The 18738-nt window shown below is 25.2% G+C and overlaps 1 protein-coding gene across 1 annotated transcript in view; it reads left to right on the top strand.

Annotated features, from left to right (window-relative positions):
• The window catches only part of LOC113559660, a gene marked incomplete at its 5' end in the record, with an annotated part of 23199 nt that extends 6867 nt beyond the window's left edge, over positions 1–16332 (top strand). The window contains one exon of the mRNA XM_026965410.1: positions 16182–16332. Within this exon, the coding sequence (XP_026821211.1) occupies positions 16182–16332 (151 nt within the window). The remainder of the gene's footprint in view (positions 1–16181) is intronic.
• Positions 16333–18738: the final 2406 nt, after the last annotated feature.

Here is an 18738-nt window from a genome sequence, read left to right on the forward strand (position 1 = left end):
TTTTATAGACCCACCAAGTACAATAATAATAATGTACCTATACAAATGACACTTTTGTATTTTACCTTTTACAATATGAAGATTTATATACTCGGATGATGGCGACAATGATTTTTTTCTACGGTGAACATCGCACGACGTGCACTCTTATGGAAACTTTTTAAAATAGTAGGTAGGACCTACTTAACAATATACATTCTACGACGTAGGTACCGAAATATTATTTCGATAAGCAATATATTTTTCGAACAAAGTTACGCAGTCGGACATTTGAATCCCCTGTACCATTTATACATATAATGCAGACGACACACGTGCACTGAAAGACTTTGTCGTCTTCATTGTGTTTCTCGTTCCTTTATTCTACCTTGTATAGCAATAAGTAAAATAAATCGATCTCTGTATAATTCTGCTTATAGAACGTGTAACCGTCTTCTTTGCATGTGGGTGGTATTTGTACCATAGCTACGTATTTTATACGTATTGCAATTTAAATGTTATTGTTACTTTCGACGTTTTATGCAGTGCCCTATGGCCTCGTAAGAATTGGTAACTGACGGGTCATTTTATAAATGAAACGAATTATTGGAAATATATATTGAGACGGGTCGTTACTCGTTGCCTTCAGTGCATTAAACTGGTTATTTTTCGATAATAAAGTCGAGAAAATGTTCGGACCTCACGTATTGCTCTCAACATTCGACTTCTTATTATCACGTGGCCGGTGCCGTGTTCTGTGACTGATCATATGCACGAAACCCCAGACATGCAATCGCCGATGAACGAGCAATTTTAATGTGACAAATAATAAGTTGGTAATAATATTAGGTAAATTAAAATAATAATAATAATTTTTTGATTTGCGCTTATTGCGCATAGCACAAACACAATGAATAAGATATAATATTGCAAACCTTAAATTGTTAAATAGGTCTAAACCAATAAATATTTATTATAATACATTTTTGTTCAAATAAAATATTAAAAATTCCCCCTCATAGCACATGTTAAGATGCATCATAACTCATATTTTAATATTTTGAAATATCACTCCTAAATATTACAAATGTTACAATAATTAACTAAATATTAGTTAGATATAATTTTTAGTAGGTATATTTATTATTCAGTTAATAATATTATTAAAAATCAATATATTATTAGTGTCAGATAATGCAGTTGTAGACAATGAATATTGGATACAATGATTGTATTACCACAAAAGGTCAGTGGTACCTATAAGAAGATACTGTATTAAATTGTAATATAATTTTTATTGTATATAATGTAAATGATAATATATAATATTCATTAAATCAATACATTACATACCTTTGAGACAATTGCGCTTTATGCTTATACATTAACATAAATAAGCTACCATTATGACAAAAGATGCCAGTTGAAAAAAATAAGCTAGAGTTCTATTATATTATTATCGTATATTCAATGTTTCCATTATAATTCCACTGTTGTTACAATATGGATAGGTATAGTAGTACTCACCAAACCATACTTAATGTATAATAAACGAAGGCATTTCCGCTGTATATAAAATAATTGAATGTACATTTCTGTTTTACCATATAAGGGAACGTGATTTAAAAGATACCACATTCGTATGTATTGTATTTTTAAATCCATTATTGATTATTTTTGATCGGAGAAATATATTAGAAGACACCCGCCTTCTTATTATTGTTATAGAAATTGTAATAATATGTCTATTGGCCCCTACTATATAGAATGTTAACAAAGACGTCGTTTTTGCGACGCCACTGTAGACTTCACCAAATATGTCTTATAATACATTGGTGTTGAAATAATACCCTATTGTGGGTGGTCGATTTTCAAACACACCAAAAAATTTTGCGTACCATCTGTCCAGATGTATAAATGGGTATACAATATCTACATCCAGCCGTTAGCTTAACATATTTCTTAAAAATATATTTTTTTTCAAGTGTAAGAAAATACAAACTATTTCATTATATTGAATCAATAGATATGTCTTAGACGTATTTTATAATATGTAAATATTTAAATGTTTTGTTTGTACGATAATCAAAAGCACCAGACTTGTTTATCAAACCACGAAAAATCGTTAAATATCATATAATTTTATTTTTTATTTAAATATTGTGTTGTATAATGTTTTTTATTTTGTTTTTTTATGATTATGAGTGTGTGATTTAAGATTCGATTCGTGAAACCGGCCGTCAAAATGTGTTAACTTGACATTGTTTAAGAATAAAAAATATTTTTTGATTGATCGTATTAATGTATAATATATCAATATTCACTAACAACTTTAAACCTCTCCATGTTCCACAATTAAATTAGATTAAAAATGTAATTACGTTCAGTGAAATAGCAATTAGAAATTTAATAGAAAAATCTTTATATAATAAACTTGATATTTAGTTCTTTATATATTAAGTAAATTAAGTTATAAGTTATTGAGGCCATAAATTAAAACTTATTGATGATTATGAATTTAATTATTATTATTAATTATCAAATAATTTATTTACTCTTGAGCAAAATTTAACAAACAGCATTGTTTAATACTGCATATTATTCACCAAAATACATAATAAAGTTTATATATTGATTTTTATTAATTGAGTGTTGGATAACTATTACACTCCAGAAGCCTAATTAATTAACATAATATAAATCTTATGACAGAAAAATGTTACATAATATTATTTAATGTATTTATCTGAACTTATTGTCTATATAATAATACTTATTATCTTTGAATAACAACAAATATGGACATGAAAATTTAAATAATATACAATAATACATATGGTTATGTGAATTGTATACCTATGTGTTTATAATAAAATGTATATAATAGGTATAGTATTTTTAAGTAGCTTAAGGTACTATTATCCTGTAGTGCGCAATATAAAATATAAAACTCGCTCTGCTGTATAGTGGGGGTGGGGATAAGGTAACTATAATGGATGTGTTAAATTTAAATGCAATGATGGAATCATTACATCTATACAAAAAACGATTCTGAAAAGAGATAATTTGTCAGTCTAGGATATATTTATTACCTATATTTATATTGCAATATATATAAATAATATTTTTTTTTTAATAAAGTACATTTTGTTTCTCAACTACTAGTGAAAGTTTCCAATTTCTATGACTTATAAATTTGACGAATATTACCAATTCATATTTTTAACTATTTATAAAACACTCAATACTCAAGTAAGTGCTTGAAACCTTCACTACTAGATTAAAAACAATTTTTATTTAGCATTTTGAATATTCAATTATTTAATCTAAGCTGATATTTAATAATTACTAAAAAAACATATGTTTTTATCATATTTTAGACCAACGTTATCAATTATATAGTTAGCTGCTTGTAAAACACTAAACCTTTAAGCCATTATTCAACCATTATCTATAATTAATTGAAAACATTTTTTTAGAAAGCAGCCATGCAGATCACTCAAGGATTGGTGAGACATAAATTGGAGTTCATACCCTGTGGGGAAAGTAACAACCTCCAATGTTGAAAATAAACAAGAAGATGCTGACAATAGTAATGGACTTATGCAATGTTCGTGGTTTATAGTAAAAGTGAATAATATTAAATTTGTTTTGAATCTTAATGAAAAAAATGGTCTGCATCATTAACTTGTAATATTGTGACTTAAGGTTATCTTTGGCAATTAGAATCTTATTAGTTTTTAATCATTTATATGATATTTGTTAAATACATCTGATTAATATTTTGAACTGTTTATAAAACACTGATTTTTCAAGTTAGTGTCTTGAACCCTTTAATACTAGATTAAGAAAATTATACTTTTTTGCATTTTTGAACATTCAATTATTAATTCTAATCTGATACTTTATATTTACTTAAAAACATATGTTGGTATGATATTTTTGACCCACATTAGCAATTTATATTTTCAATCTGTTTATAAACACTGATTTTTTATGTTAGTGTATTGAAAACTTCAATACTAAATTTAGAAAATGATACTTATTTAGCTTTTTGAACTTTCAATTATTTATTAAAATTGATACTTTATAAAAACCATAAAACATACAATCATATGGTAATTTTGACAAATATATCTCCGATTAATATTTTGAACTGTTTAAAAAACACTCAATTCTCAAGTTCGAGTTTTGAAATCTCCACAACTAGATTAAGAAAGTGATATCTATTTAGCATTTTGAACATTTAATTATTTAATCTAAGCTGATATTTCCTAATTACTAAAAACCATATGTTTTTATGATAGTTTATACCACACTATCAATTTATATAGTTAGCTGCTTGTAAAACACTAAACTTTTAAGTTATTATTCAACCTTTATCTATAATTAATTGAAAACGTTTTTTTAGAAAGCAGCCATGCAGATCACTCAAGGATTGGTGAGACATAAATTGGAGTTCATACACTGTGGGGAAAATAACAACCTCCAATGTTGAAAATAAACAAGAAGATGCTGACAATAGTAATGGACTTATGCAATGTTCGTGGTTTATAAGTAATAGTGAATAATATTAAATTTGTTTTGAATCTTAATGAAAAAATGGTAACCATCATTAGCTTGTAATCTTGTTTCTTAAGGTCATCGTTGGCAATTAGAATCTATTAGTTTTCTAATCATTTATATTATAATTTTGTTAAATACATCTGATTAATATTTTGAACTGTTTATAAAACACTGATTTTTCAAGTTAGTGTCTTGAACCCTTTAATACTAGATTAAGAAAATTATGCTCTTTTGCATTTTTGAACATTCAATTATTAATTCTAATCTGATACTTCATAATTACTAAAAAACAAATAATGTTATAATATTTTTGACCAACATTAACAATTTATATTTTCAATCTGTTTATAAAACACTGAATATTTATGTTAGTGTTTTGAAAACTTCACTTCTAAATTTAGAAAATGATACTTATTTAGCCTTTTGAACTTTCAATTATTTATTTATAATTGATACTTTATAAAAACCATAAAACATACAATCATATGGTAATTTTGACAATATATATCCGATTAATATTTTGAACTGTATATAAAAACTCAATTCTCAAGTTCGAGTTTTGAAATCTCCACAACTAGATTAAGAAAGTGATATCTATTTAGCATTTTGAAAATTTAATTATTTAATCTAAGCTGATATTTCCTAATTACTAAAAACCATATGTTTTTATGATAGGTTATACCAACACTATCAATTTATATAGTTAGCTGCTTGTAAAACACTAAACTTTTAAGTTATTATTAACCTTTATCTATAATTAATTGAAAACGTTTTTTTAGAAAGCAGCCATGCAGATCACTCAAGGATTGGTGAGACATAAATTGGAGTTCATACCCTGTGGGAAAATAACAACCTCCAATGTTGAAAATAAACAAGAAGATGCTGACAATAGTAATGGACTTATGCAATGTTCGTGGTTTATAGTAATAGTGAATAATATTAAATTTGTTTTGAATCTTAATGAAAAAAATGGTATGCAGCATTAACTTGTAATCTTGTTTCTTAAGGTCATCGTTGGCAATTAGAATCTTATTAGTTTTTAATCATTTATATGATAATTTTGTTAAATACATCTGATTAATATTTTGAACTGTTTATAAAACACTGATTTTTCAAGTTAGTGTCTTGAACCCTTTAATACTAGATTAAGAAAATTATGCTCTTTTGCATTTTTGAACATTCAATTATTAATTCTAATCTGATACTTCATAATTACTAAAAAACAAATAATGTTATAATATTTTTGACCAACATTAACAATTTATATTTTCATTCTGTTTATAAAACACTGAATATTTATGTTAGTGTTTTGAAAACTTCACTTCTAAATTTAGAAAATGATACTTATTTAGCCTTTTGAACTTTCAATTATTTATTTATAATTGATACTTTATAAAAACCATAAAACATACAATCATATGGTAATTTTGACAAATATATATCCGATTAATATTTTGAACTGTATATAAAAACTCAATTCTCAAGTTCGAGTTTTGAAATCTCCACAACTAGATTAAGAAAGTGATATCTATTTAGCATTTTGAAAATTTAATTATTTAATCTAAGCTGATATTTCCTAATTACTAAAAACCATATGTTTTATGATAGGTTATACCAACACTATCAATTTATATAGTTAGCTGCTTGTAAAACACTAAACTTTTAAGTTATTATTAACCTTTATCTATAATTAATTGAAAACGTTTTTTAGAAAGCAGCCATGCAGATCACTCAAGGATTGGTGAGACATAAATTGGAGTTCATACACTGTGGGGAAAATAACAACCTCCAATGTTGAAAATAAACAAGAAGATGCTGACAATAGTAATGGACTTATGCAATGTTCGTGGTTTATAGTAATAGTGAATAATATTAAATTTGTTTTGAATCTTAATGAAAAAAATGGTATGCAGCATTAACTTGTAATCTTGTTTCTTAAGGTCATCGTTGGCAATTAGAATCTTATTAGTTTTTAATCATTTATATGATAATTTTGTTAAATACATCTGATTAATATTTTGAACTGTTTATAAAACACTGATTTTTCAAGTTAGTGTCTTGAACCCTTTAATACTAGATTAAGAAAATTATGCTCTTTTGCATTTTTGAACATTCAATTATTAATTCTAATCTGATACTTCATAATTACTAAAAAACAAATAATGTTATAATATTTTTGACCAACATTAACAATTTATATTTTCATTCTGTCTATAAAACACTGAATATTTATGTTAGTGTTTTGAAAACTTCAATACTAAATTTAGAAAATGATACTTATTTAGCCTTTTGAACTTTCAATTATTTATTTAAAATTGATACTTTATAAAAACCATAAAGCATACAATCATATGGTAATTTTGACAAATATATATCCGATTAAAATTTTGAACTGTTTATAAAACACTCAATTCTCAAGTTCGAGTTTTGAAATCTCCACAACTAGATTAAGAAAATGATACCTATTTAGCAGTTTGAACATTTAATTATTTAATCTAAGGTATTATTTCTTGATTACTAAAAACCATATGTTTTTATGATAGTTTATACCAACACTATCAATTTATATAGTTATCTGCTTGTAAAACAATAAAATTTAAGTTATTATTCAACCATTATCTATAATTAATTGAAAACATTTTTTTAGAAAGCAGCCATGCAGATCACTCAAGGATTTGTGAGACATAAATTGGAGTTCATACCCTGTGGGAAAAATAACAACCTCCAATGTTGAAAATAAACAAGAAGATGCTGACAATAGTAATGGACTTATGCAATGTTCGTGGTTTATAATAATAGTGAATAATATTAAATTTGTTTTGAATCTTAATGAAAAAATTGGTAACCATCATTAGCTTGTAATATTGTTTCTTAAGGTTATCGTTGGCAATTAGAATCTTATTAGTTTCTAATCATTTATATTATTATTTTGTTAAATACATCTGATTAATATTTTGAACTCTTTATAAAACACTGATTTTTTAAGTTAGTGTCTTGAACCCTTTAATACTAGATTAAGAAAATTATACTATTTGCATTTTTGAACATTCAATTATTAATTCTAATCTGATACTTCATAATTACTAAAAATAAATAATGTTATAATATTTGTGACCAACATTAACAATTTATATTTTCAATCTGTTTATAAAACACTGATTTTTTATGTTAGTGTATTGAAAACTTCAATACTAAATTTAGAAAATGATACTTATTTAGCTTTTGAACTTTCAATTATTTATTAAAAATTGATACTTTATAAAAACCATAAAACATACAATCATATGGTAATTTTGACAAATATATCTCCGATTAATATTTTGAACTGTTTATAAAACACTCAATTCTCAAGTTCGAGTTTTGAAATCTCCACAACTAGATTAAGAAAGTGATATCTATTTAGCATTTTGAAAATTTAATCATTTAATCTAAGCTGATATTTCCTAATTACTAAAAACCATATGTTTTTATGATAGTTTATACCAACACTATCAATTTATATAGTTAGCTGCTTGTAAAACACTAAACTTTTAAGTTATTATTCAACCTTTATCTATAATTAATTGAAAACGTTTTTTTAGAAAGCAACCATGCAGATCACTCAAGGATTGGTGAGACATAAATTGGAGTTCATACACTGTGGGGAAAATAACAACCTCCAATGTTGAAAATAAACAAGAAGATGCTGACAATAGTAATGGACTTATGCAATGTTCGTGGTTTATAATAATAGTGAATAATATTAAATTTGTTTTGAATCTTAATGAAAAAATTGGTAACCATCATTAGCTTGTAATATTGTTTCTTAAGGTTATCGTTGGCAATTAGAATCTTATTAGTTTCTAATCATTTATATTATTATTTTGTTAAATACATCTGATTAATATTTTGAACTCTTTATAAAACACTGATTTTTCAAGTTAGTGTCTTGAACCCTTTAATACTAGATTAAGAAAATTATACTATTTGCATTTTTGAACATTCAATTATTAATTCTAATCTGATACTTCATAATTACTAAAAAACAAATAATGTTATAATATTTGTGACCAACATTAACAATTTATATTTTCAATCTGTTTATAAAACACTGATTTTTTATGTTAGTGTATTGAAAACTTCAATACTAAATTTAGAAAATGATACTTATTTAGCTTTTTGAACTTTCAATTATTTATTAAAAATTGATACTTTATAAAAACCATAAAACATACAATCATATGGTAATTTTGACAAATATATCTCCGATTAATATTTTGAACTGTTTATAAAACACTCAATTCTCAAGTTCGAGTTTTGAAATCTCCACAACTAGATTAAGAAAGTGATATCTATTTGGCATTTTGAACATTTAATTATTTAATCTAAGCTGATATTTCCTAATTACTAAAAACCATATGTTTTTATGATAGTTTATACCAACACTATCAATTTATATAGTTAGCTGCTTGTAAAACACTAAACTTTTAAGTTATTATTCAACCTTTATCTATAATTAATTGAAAACGTTTTTTTAGAAAGCAACCATGCAGATCACTCAAGGATTGGTGAGACATAAATTGGAGTTCATACACTGTGGGGAAAATAACAACCTCCAATGTTGAAAATAAACAAGAAGATGCTGACAATAGTAATGGACTTATGCAATGTTCGTGGTTTATAATAATAGTGAATAATATTAAATTTGTTTTGAATCTTAATGAAAAAATTGGTAACCATCATTAGCTTGTAATATTGTTTCTTAAGGTTATCGTTGGCAATTAGAATCTTATTAGTTTCTAATCATTTATATTATTATTTTGTTAAATACATCTGATTAATATTTTGAACTCTTTATAAAACACTGATTTTTCAAGTTAGTGTCTTGAACCCTTTAATACTAGATTAAGAAAATTATACTATTTGCATTTTTGAACATTCAATTATTAATTCTAATCTGATACTTCATAATTACTAAAAAACAAATAATGTTATAATATTTGTGACCAACATTAACAATTTATATTTTCAATCTGTTTATAAAACACTGATTTTTTATGTTAGTGTATTGAAAACTTCAATACTAAATTTAGAAAATGATACTTATTTAGCTTTTTGAACTTTCAATTATTTATTAAAATTGATACTTTATAAAAACCATAAAACATACAATCATATGGTAATTTTGACAAATATATCTCCGATTAATATTTTGAACTGTTTATAAAACACTCAATTCTCAAGTTCGAGTTTTGAAATCTCCACAACTAGATTAAGAAAATGATACCTATTTAGCAGTTTGAACATTTAATTATTTAATCTAAGGTATTATTTCTTGATTACTAAAAAACCATATGTTTTTATGATAGTTTATACCAACACTATCAATTTATATAGTTATCTGCTTGTAAAACAATAAAATTTAAGTTATTATTCAACCATTATCTATAATTAATTGAAAACATTTTTTTAGAAAGCAGCCATGCAGATCACTCAAGGATTGGTGAGACATAAATTGGAGTTCATACCCTGTGGGAAAATAACAACCTCCAATGTTGAAAATAAACAAGAAGATGCTGACAATAGTAATGGACTTATGCAATGTTCGTGGTTTATAATAATAGTGAATAATATTAAATTTGTTTTGAATCTTAATGAAAAAATTGGTAACCATCATTAGCTTGTAATATTGTTTCTTAAGGTTATCGTTGGCAATTAGAATCTTATTAGTTTCTAATCATTTATATTATTATTTTGTTAAATACATCTGATTAATATTTTGAACTCTTTATAAAACACTGATTTTTTAAGTTAGTGTCTTGAACCCTTTAATACTAGATTAAGAAAACTATACTATTTGCATTTTTGAACATTCAATTATTAATTCTAATCTGATACTTCATAATTACTAAAAATAAATAATGTTATAATATTTGTGACCAACATTAACAATTTATATTTTCAATCTGTTTATAAAACACTGATTTTTTATGTTAGTGTATTGAAAACTTCAATACTAAATTTAGAAAATGATACTTATTTAGCTTTTTGAACTTTCAATTATTTATTTAAAATTGATACTTTATAAAAACCATAAAACATACAATCATATGGTAATTTTGACAAATATATATCCGATTAATATTTTGAACTGTATATAAAATACTCAATTCTCAAGTTCGAGTTTTGAAATCTCCACAACTAGATTAAGAAAATGATACCTATTTAGCAGTTTGAACATTTAATTATTTAATCTAAGGTATTATTTCTTGATTACTAAAAAACCATATGTTTTTATGATAGTTTATACCAACACTATCAATTTATATAGTTATCTGCTTGTAAAACAATAAAATTTAAGTTATTATTCAACCATTATCTATAATTAATTGAAAACATTTTTTTAGTAAGCAGCTATGCAGATCTCTCAAGCATTGGTGAGACATAAATTGGAGTTCATACCCTGTGGGGAAAATAACAACCTCCAATGTTGAAAATAAACAAGAAGAAGCTGACAATAGTAATGGACTTTTGCATTGTTCGTGGTTTATAATAATAGTGAATAATATTAAATTTGTTTTGAATCTTATGAAAAAATGGTATGCAGCATTAACTTGTAATATTGTGACTTAAGGTTATCTTTGGCAATTAGAATCTTATTATTTTCTAATCATTTATATGATAATTTTGTTAAATACAACTGATTAATATTTTGAACTGTTTATAAAACACTGATTTTTCAAGTTAATGTCTTGAACCCTTTAATACTAGATTAAGAAAATTATACTTTTTTTCATTTTTGAACATTCTATTATTAATTCTAATCTGATACTTCATAATTACTAAAAAACAAATAATGTTATAATATTTGTGACCAACATTAACAATTTATATTTTCAATCTGTTTATAAAACACTTAATATTCATGTTAGTGTTTAAAACTTCACTACTAAATTTAGAAAATTATACTTATTTAGCTTTTTGAACTTTCAATTATTTATTTAAAATTGATACTTTATAAAAACCATAAAACATACAATCATATGGTAATTTTGACAAATATATCTCCGATTAATATTTTGATCTGTTTATAAAACACTCAATTCTCAAGTTCGAGTTTTGAAATCTCCACAACTAGATTAAGAAAGTGATATCTATTTAGCATTTTGAAAATTTAATCATTTAATCTAAGCTGATATTTCCTAATTACTAAAAACCATATGTTTTTATGATAGTTTATACCAACACTATCAATTTATATAGTTAGCTGCTTGTAAAACACTAAACTTTTAAGTTATTATTCAACCTTTATCTATAATTAATTGAAAACGTTTTTTTAGAAAGCAACCATGCAGATCACTCAAGGATTGGTGAGACATAAATTGGAGTTCATACACTGTGGGGAAAATAACAACCTCCAATGTTGAAAATAAACAAGAAGATGCTGACAATAGTAATGGACTTATGCAATGTTCGTGGTTTATAATAATAGTGAATAATATTAAATTTGTTTTGAATCTTAATGAAAAAATTGGTAACCATCATTAGCTTGTAATATTGTTTCTTAAGGTTATCGTTGGCAATTAGAATCTTATTAGTTTCTAATCATTTATATTATTATTTTGTTAAATACATCTGATTAATATTTTGAACTCTTTATAAAACACTGATTTTTCAAGTTAGTGTCTTGAACCCTTTAATACTAGATTAAGAAAATTATACTATTTGCATTTTTGAACATTCAATTATTAATTCTAATCTGATACTTCATAATTACTAAAAAACAAATAATGTTATAATATTTGTGACCAACATTAACAATTTATATTTTCAATCTGTTTATAAAACACTGATTTTTTATGTTAGTGTATTGAAAACTTCAATACTAAATTTAGAAAATGATACTTATTTAGCTTTTTGAACTTTCAATTATTTATTAAAAATTGATACTTTATAAAAACCATAAAACATACAATCATATGGTAATTTTGACAAATATATCTCCGATTAATATTTTGAACTGTTTATAAAACACTCAATTCTCAAGTTCGAGTTTTGAAATCTCCACAACTAGATTAAGAAAGTGATATCTATTTAGCATTTTGAACATTTAATTATTTAATCTAAGCTGATATTTCCTAATTACTAAAAACCATATGTTTTTATGATAGTTTATACCAACAATATCAATTTATATTGTTATCTGCTTGTAATACACTAAACTTTTAAGTTATTATTCAACCATTATATATAATTAATTGAAAACATTTTTTTAGAAAGCAGCCATGCAGATCTCTCAAGCATTGGTGAGACATAAATTGGAGTTCATACCCTGTGGGGAAAATAACAACCTCCAATGTTGAAAATAAACAAGAAGATGCTGACAATAGTAATGGACTTATGCAATGTTCGTGGTTTATAATAATAGTGAATAATATTAAATTTGTTTTGAATCTTAATGAAAAAATTGGTAACCATCATTAGCTTGTAATATTGTTTCTTAAGGTTATCGTTGGCAATAAGAATCTTATTAGTTTCTAATCATTTATATGATAATTTTGTTAAATACAACTGATTAATATTTTGAACTGTTTATAAAACACTGATTTTTCAAGTTAATGTCTTGAACCCTTTAATACTAGATTATGAAAATTATACTTTTTTGCATTTTTGAACATTCAATTATTAATTCTATGCTGATACTTTATATTTACTAAAAATCATATGTTGTTATGATATTTTTGACCAACATTAGCAATTTATATTTTCAATCTGTTTATAAAACACTGATTTTTTATGTTAGTGTATTGAAAACTTCACTACTAAATTAAGAAAATGATACTTATTTAGCTTTTTGAACTTTCAATTATTTATTTAAAATTGATACTTTATAAAAACCATAAAACATACAATCATATGGTAATTTTGACAAATATATATCCGATTAATATTTTGAACTGTATATAAAATACTCAATTCTCAAGTTCGAGTTTTGAAATCTCCACAACTAGATTAAGAAAGTGATATCTATTTAGCATTTTGAACATTTAATTATTTAATCTAAGCTGATATTTCCTAATAACTAAAAACCATATGGTTTTATGATAGTTTATACCAACTCTATCCAATTATATAGTTATCTGCTTGTAAAATAATAAACATTTGAGTTATTATTCAACCATTATCTATAATTAATTGAAAACATTTTTTTAGTAAGCAGCTATGCAGATCTCTCAAGCATTGGTGAGACATAAATTGGAGTTCATACCCTGTGGGGAAAATAACAACCTCCAATGTTGAAATAAACAAGAAGAAGCTGACAATAGTAATGGACTTTTGCATTGTTCGTGGTTTATAATAATAGTGAATAATATTAAATTTGTTTGAATCTTTATGAAAAAAATGGTATGCAGCATTAACTTGTAATATTGTGACTTAAGGTTATCTTTGGCAATTAGAATCTTATTATTTTCTAATCATTTATATGATAATTTTGTTAAATACATCTGATTAATATTTTGAACTGTTATAAAACACTGATTTTTCAAGTTAATGTCTTGAACCCTTTAATACTAGATTATGAAAATTATACTTTTTTGCATTTTTGAACATTCAATTATTAATTCTAAGCTGATACTTTATATTTACTAAAAAACATATGTTGTTATGATATTTTTGACCAACATTAGCAATTTATATTTCAATCTGTTTATAAAACACTGATTTTTTATGTTAGTGTATTGAAAACTTCACTACTAAATTAAGAAAATGATACTTATTTAGCTTTTTGAACTTTCAATTATTTATTTAAAATTGATACTTTATAAAAACCATAAAACATACAATCATATGGTAATTTTGACAAATATATATCCGATTAATATTTTGAACTGTATATAAAATACTCAATTCTCAAGTTCGAGTTTTGAAATCTCCACAACTAGATTAAGAAAGTGATATCTATTTAGCATTTTGAACATTTAATTATTTAATCTAAGCTGATATTTCCTAATAACTAAAAACCATATGGTTTTATGATAGTTTATACCAACTCTATCCAATTATATAGTTATCTGCTTGTAAAATAATAAACATTGAGTTATTATTCAACCAATTTCTATAATTAATTGAAAACATTTTTTAGAAAGCAGCTATTCAGATCACTCAAGGATTGGTGAGACATAAATTGGAGTTCATACACTGTGGGGAAAATAACAACCTCCAATGTTGAAAATAAACAAGAAGATGCTGACAATAGTAATGGACTTATGCAATGTTCGTGGTTTTTAATAATAGTGAATAATATTAAATTTGTTTTGAATCTTTATGAAAAAAATGGTATGCAGCATTAACTTGTAATATTGTGACTTAGGTAATCTTTGGCAATTAGAATCTTATTAGTTTCTAATCATTTATATGATAATTTTGGTAAATACATCTGATTAATATTTTGAACTGTTTATAAAACACTGATTTTTCAAGTTAATGTCTTGAACCCTTTAATACTAGATTATGAAAATTATACTTTTTTGCATTTTTGAACATTCAATTATTAATTCTAAGCTGATACTTTATATTTACTAAAAAACATATGTTGTTATGATATTTTTGACCAACATTAGCAATTTATATTTTCAATCTGTTTATAAAACACTGATTTTTTATGTTAGTGTATTGAAAACTTCACTACTAAATTAAGAAAATGATACTTATTTAGCTTTTTGAACTTTCAATTATTTATTTAAAATTGATACTTTATAAAAACCATAAAACATACAATCATATGGTAATTTTGACAAATATATATCCGATTAATATTTTGAACTGTATATAAAATACTCAATTCTCAAGTTCGAGTTTTGAAATCTCCACAACTAGATTAAGAAAGTGATATCTATTTAGCATTTTGAACATTTAATTATTTAATCTAAGCTGATATTTCCTAATTACTAAAAACCATATGTTTTTATGATAGTTTATACCAACAATATCAATTTATATTGTTATCTGCTTGTAATACACTAAACTTTTAAGTTATTATTCAACCAATTTCTATAATTAATTGAAAACATTTTTTTAGAAAGCAGCTATGCAGATCACTCAAGCATTGGTGAGACATAAATTGGAGTTCATACCCTGTGGGGAAAATAACAACCTCCATTGTTGAAAATAAACAAGAAGATGCTGACAATAGTAATGGACTTATGCAATGTTCGTGGTTTATAATAATAGTGAATAATATTAAATTTGTTTTGAATCTTAATGAAAAAATTGGTAACCATCATTAGCTTGTAATATTGTTTCTTAAGTTTATCTTTGGCAACTTCACTTTCAGTTTTAGAAAATGATACTTATTTAGCCTTTTGAAGTTTTAATTTTTTATTTACAACTGATACTTTTTAAACATTAAAAACATAGAATTATATGATAATTTTGACAAATATTACCTATTCATATTTTTAACTGTTTATAAAACAGTTAGTTCTCAAAGTAGTGTCTTGAAACATTGACTTCTAATTTAAGAAAATGATTCTTATTTAGCATTATGAACTTTTATTCATTAAATTTAAGCTGATAATTCAGAAACACTATATAACATACGTTCATATGATAAATTTGACGAATATTAACGTTCCAAATTTTTAAACTGTTTGTAGAACACTCAATTCTGAAGGTAAGCTGGAGCTTAAAAAATTGCCAAAAAATTGTCCAGACATCCTTCTTCATATTTCTGTCAACGACCAAGTCATGAAGTCGTCATTTGACCCAAAAGATAACTGTTTGGTTAAAATTTTAGGTCTTCATTAATTAATATTGCTCATTCATTAATATGCTACCAAAGTGATGATGTTGATGAATAATAATTTTTTTTTTAAAAATTTCAATCCGAAAAACAATTTGATGTTTACCATCAATATTGTTTCTTTTTTGGGAAATAATTCTTGAAATTTCAATTGCTATTAGTAGTATTATTTTTAAAACTAAATGAAATTAATAAATGCGAATTGGTTTTTTTTTGTCACATAGTACATCTGATAACTTCCTATGTTCTACGGAATATAGAATGTATACCTCTATATTATATATTGATTTTTAAATAGACAACAGAATCAATTATAATAGTCAATTATTAATTAATTATGTATAAATAAATTTATTTAGTAGAATAAATCAATGTTATTAATAATTTAACATTTAGCGTCAATTACATGTAATGTTTATGAGTATTTTTATTTAAGTATTGTGTAATTGAATTTCATGCCATCCATAGACCTCCTCCTTCTTATTGGGCTGCGTGTCGTTCCAAAGTATTTATTGTTTTTTGCAAATGGTTCGACGGGATCCCAGGCTTTAGGGGGATGTCCAAAATCTGGGTCGCTGTACCCTGCCGTTGTTGTTGTTGGATCCGAATTCCAATTGCACCTCTTTTTCCTTTCACCCATCACTTGTAAATATATTCTTAGATTAACATAATTTATTTTTATGAAGCGATATTTAAAAATTTGACAATATTGGATAGATAGGTATAAAAGCAATAAGTACTTGCGTGCCAAAGTGTTAATAAAAAATAAATAAACATTTAAGTATTTCATATTTAAGAGTATGTTAGCGCAATATTTGTTTTTTCTCTCATACCCACATGCGACATATTATTTAAAACGTTTTCACCTAAAATCAATTTTGGTGACTGAGTTTACTATGAAAAAAATCACAATGATTGTAATTGGAAAAATAATCTTTTACAAATTTTTTACTGTTTTCTAAAAAATAGTATTTTTATTGATGTTCAAATTTTAATATCATATTAAAATATTAAAAAATGCTTTTTCTCACATTTGTTAAATATTAAAAATATTTTTAAATGATTTCTAAGAATTTAAATTAATGTTTTATCATTTTATTTAGAAATGGTCGTTTGAATATTTTATTAAAGTATATAAATTAATGAATAAACCATTTTCCATTTTTTTTTTAACATTTAAAAATATTTTTTTGCTACCTGGTATAATACAGCTTAAAATTAAATATTACCAAGTATATATAATAGCTAATATCCTCAGCATTTTATATTATTTTATTGCTGATTTACCATTATTATTATTTTTGTATTTTTAGTGGAGGTAAATTGTGAAATATTAGATTGTATAAAGTGTTTATGCAGTATTTATAACAATCACAGTAGAAAAAAATATATACAATTTAAAGCAAATCAATAAGGTATAAAATAAAAATATAATGTTTCAAAATAATAATATTGGTAATGGTTAAAATAAACTAATAAGTCTAACAATAAATATAAATATACATGCACAAAAAATAATATCTATAAATATTTTATAACGATAAAGATTATAATTTTTACCTTCTAGATTCGGGAACTGATGCTGCGCTTCTACCGGTTTTGTCTGCTGAATCGTGTCGGGTGCATCATGGGTCGGCATCGCTTGTATATAGATAGCGACTCCAAGAATCACGAATAAAATTGCAATGGTAGATAATTTCATGTTGATGCAGAGCTGAAATGATACGAAAAATGTTATTGGAAAAATTCCTAAATAAAATATAAACGACAGGCAAGAGAGTATAAAAAATATGTCACGAGACAAAAAAATTATGTTCGGAAATCGCGAAGTACTTACACGAAAAAAGTAATCTTGAAAATAAAGGTGACTGTTGAGACATAAATGACGATCGGCGCTCCTACGCACCCCCTTTTATGCCCTAGCTGCGGCGGCGGCTTCTTCGGTGTCGAAGTGGTGGTGGTGGTGGTGGTTGTTTCCACCACCGATTACGCGTTGAAGGCCTATAAGGACAGGAGCCTACCGGAGCACCGGGGGTGAACGGAAATTCTATTTGGTGAACTGCCCCCCGACCTTCCTGCTCACCCATCGATCGGTCAGCCCACTCAACCACCCTCATCGACAAGTACTGCGAACAAATACAGACATGCGCACAATGTCAAACACTCTCACTAACACACATACATCTTTACAGGGGAGTTTCGGCGGCGGTGACCGTGTTGGATGCCCAAAACCGGATGCCTGGACGACAAACGTCGGGTGTGTATCGACCTATATTACCCCTCGTATACCCCTTCTCGACGCTTGGCTGTAGAGCGTACACACGAATTTTCTAATATATAATATTATAATGGATTGTAATAGGATTATGTTATATTATTATATATATATACGTACACCTGAAATATCAGCC

This window comes from Rhopalosiphum maidis, chromosome 4, assembly GCF_003676215.2.
Source record: "Rhopalosiphum maidis isolate BTI-1 chromosome 4, ASM367621v3, whole genome shotgun sequence".
In the NCBI taxonomy this organism is placed as follows: domain Eukaryota; kingdom Metazoa; phylum Arthropoda; class Insecta; order Hemiptera; family Aphididae; genus Rhopalosiphum; species Rhopalosiphum maidis.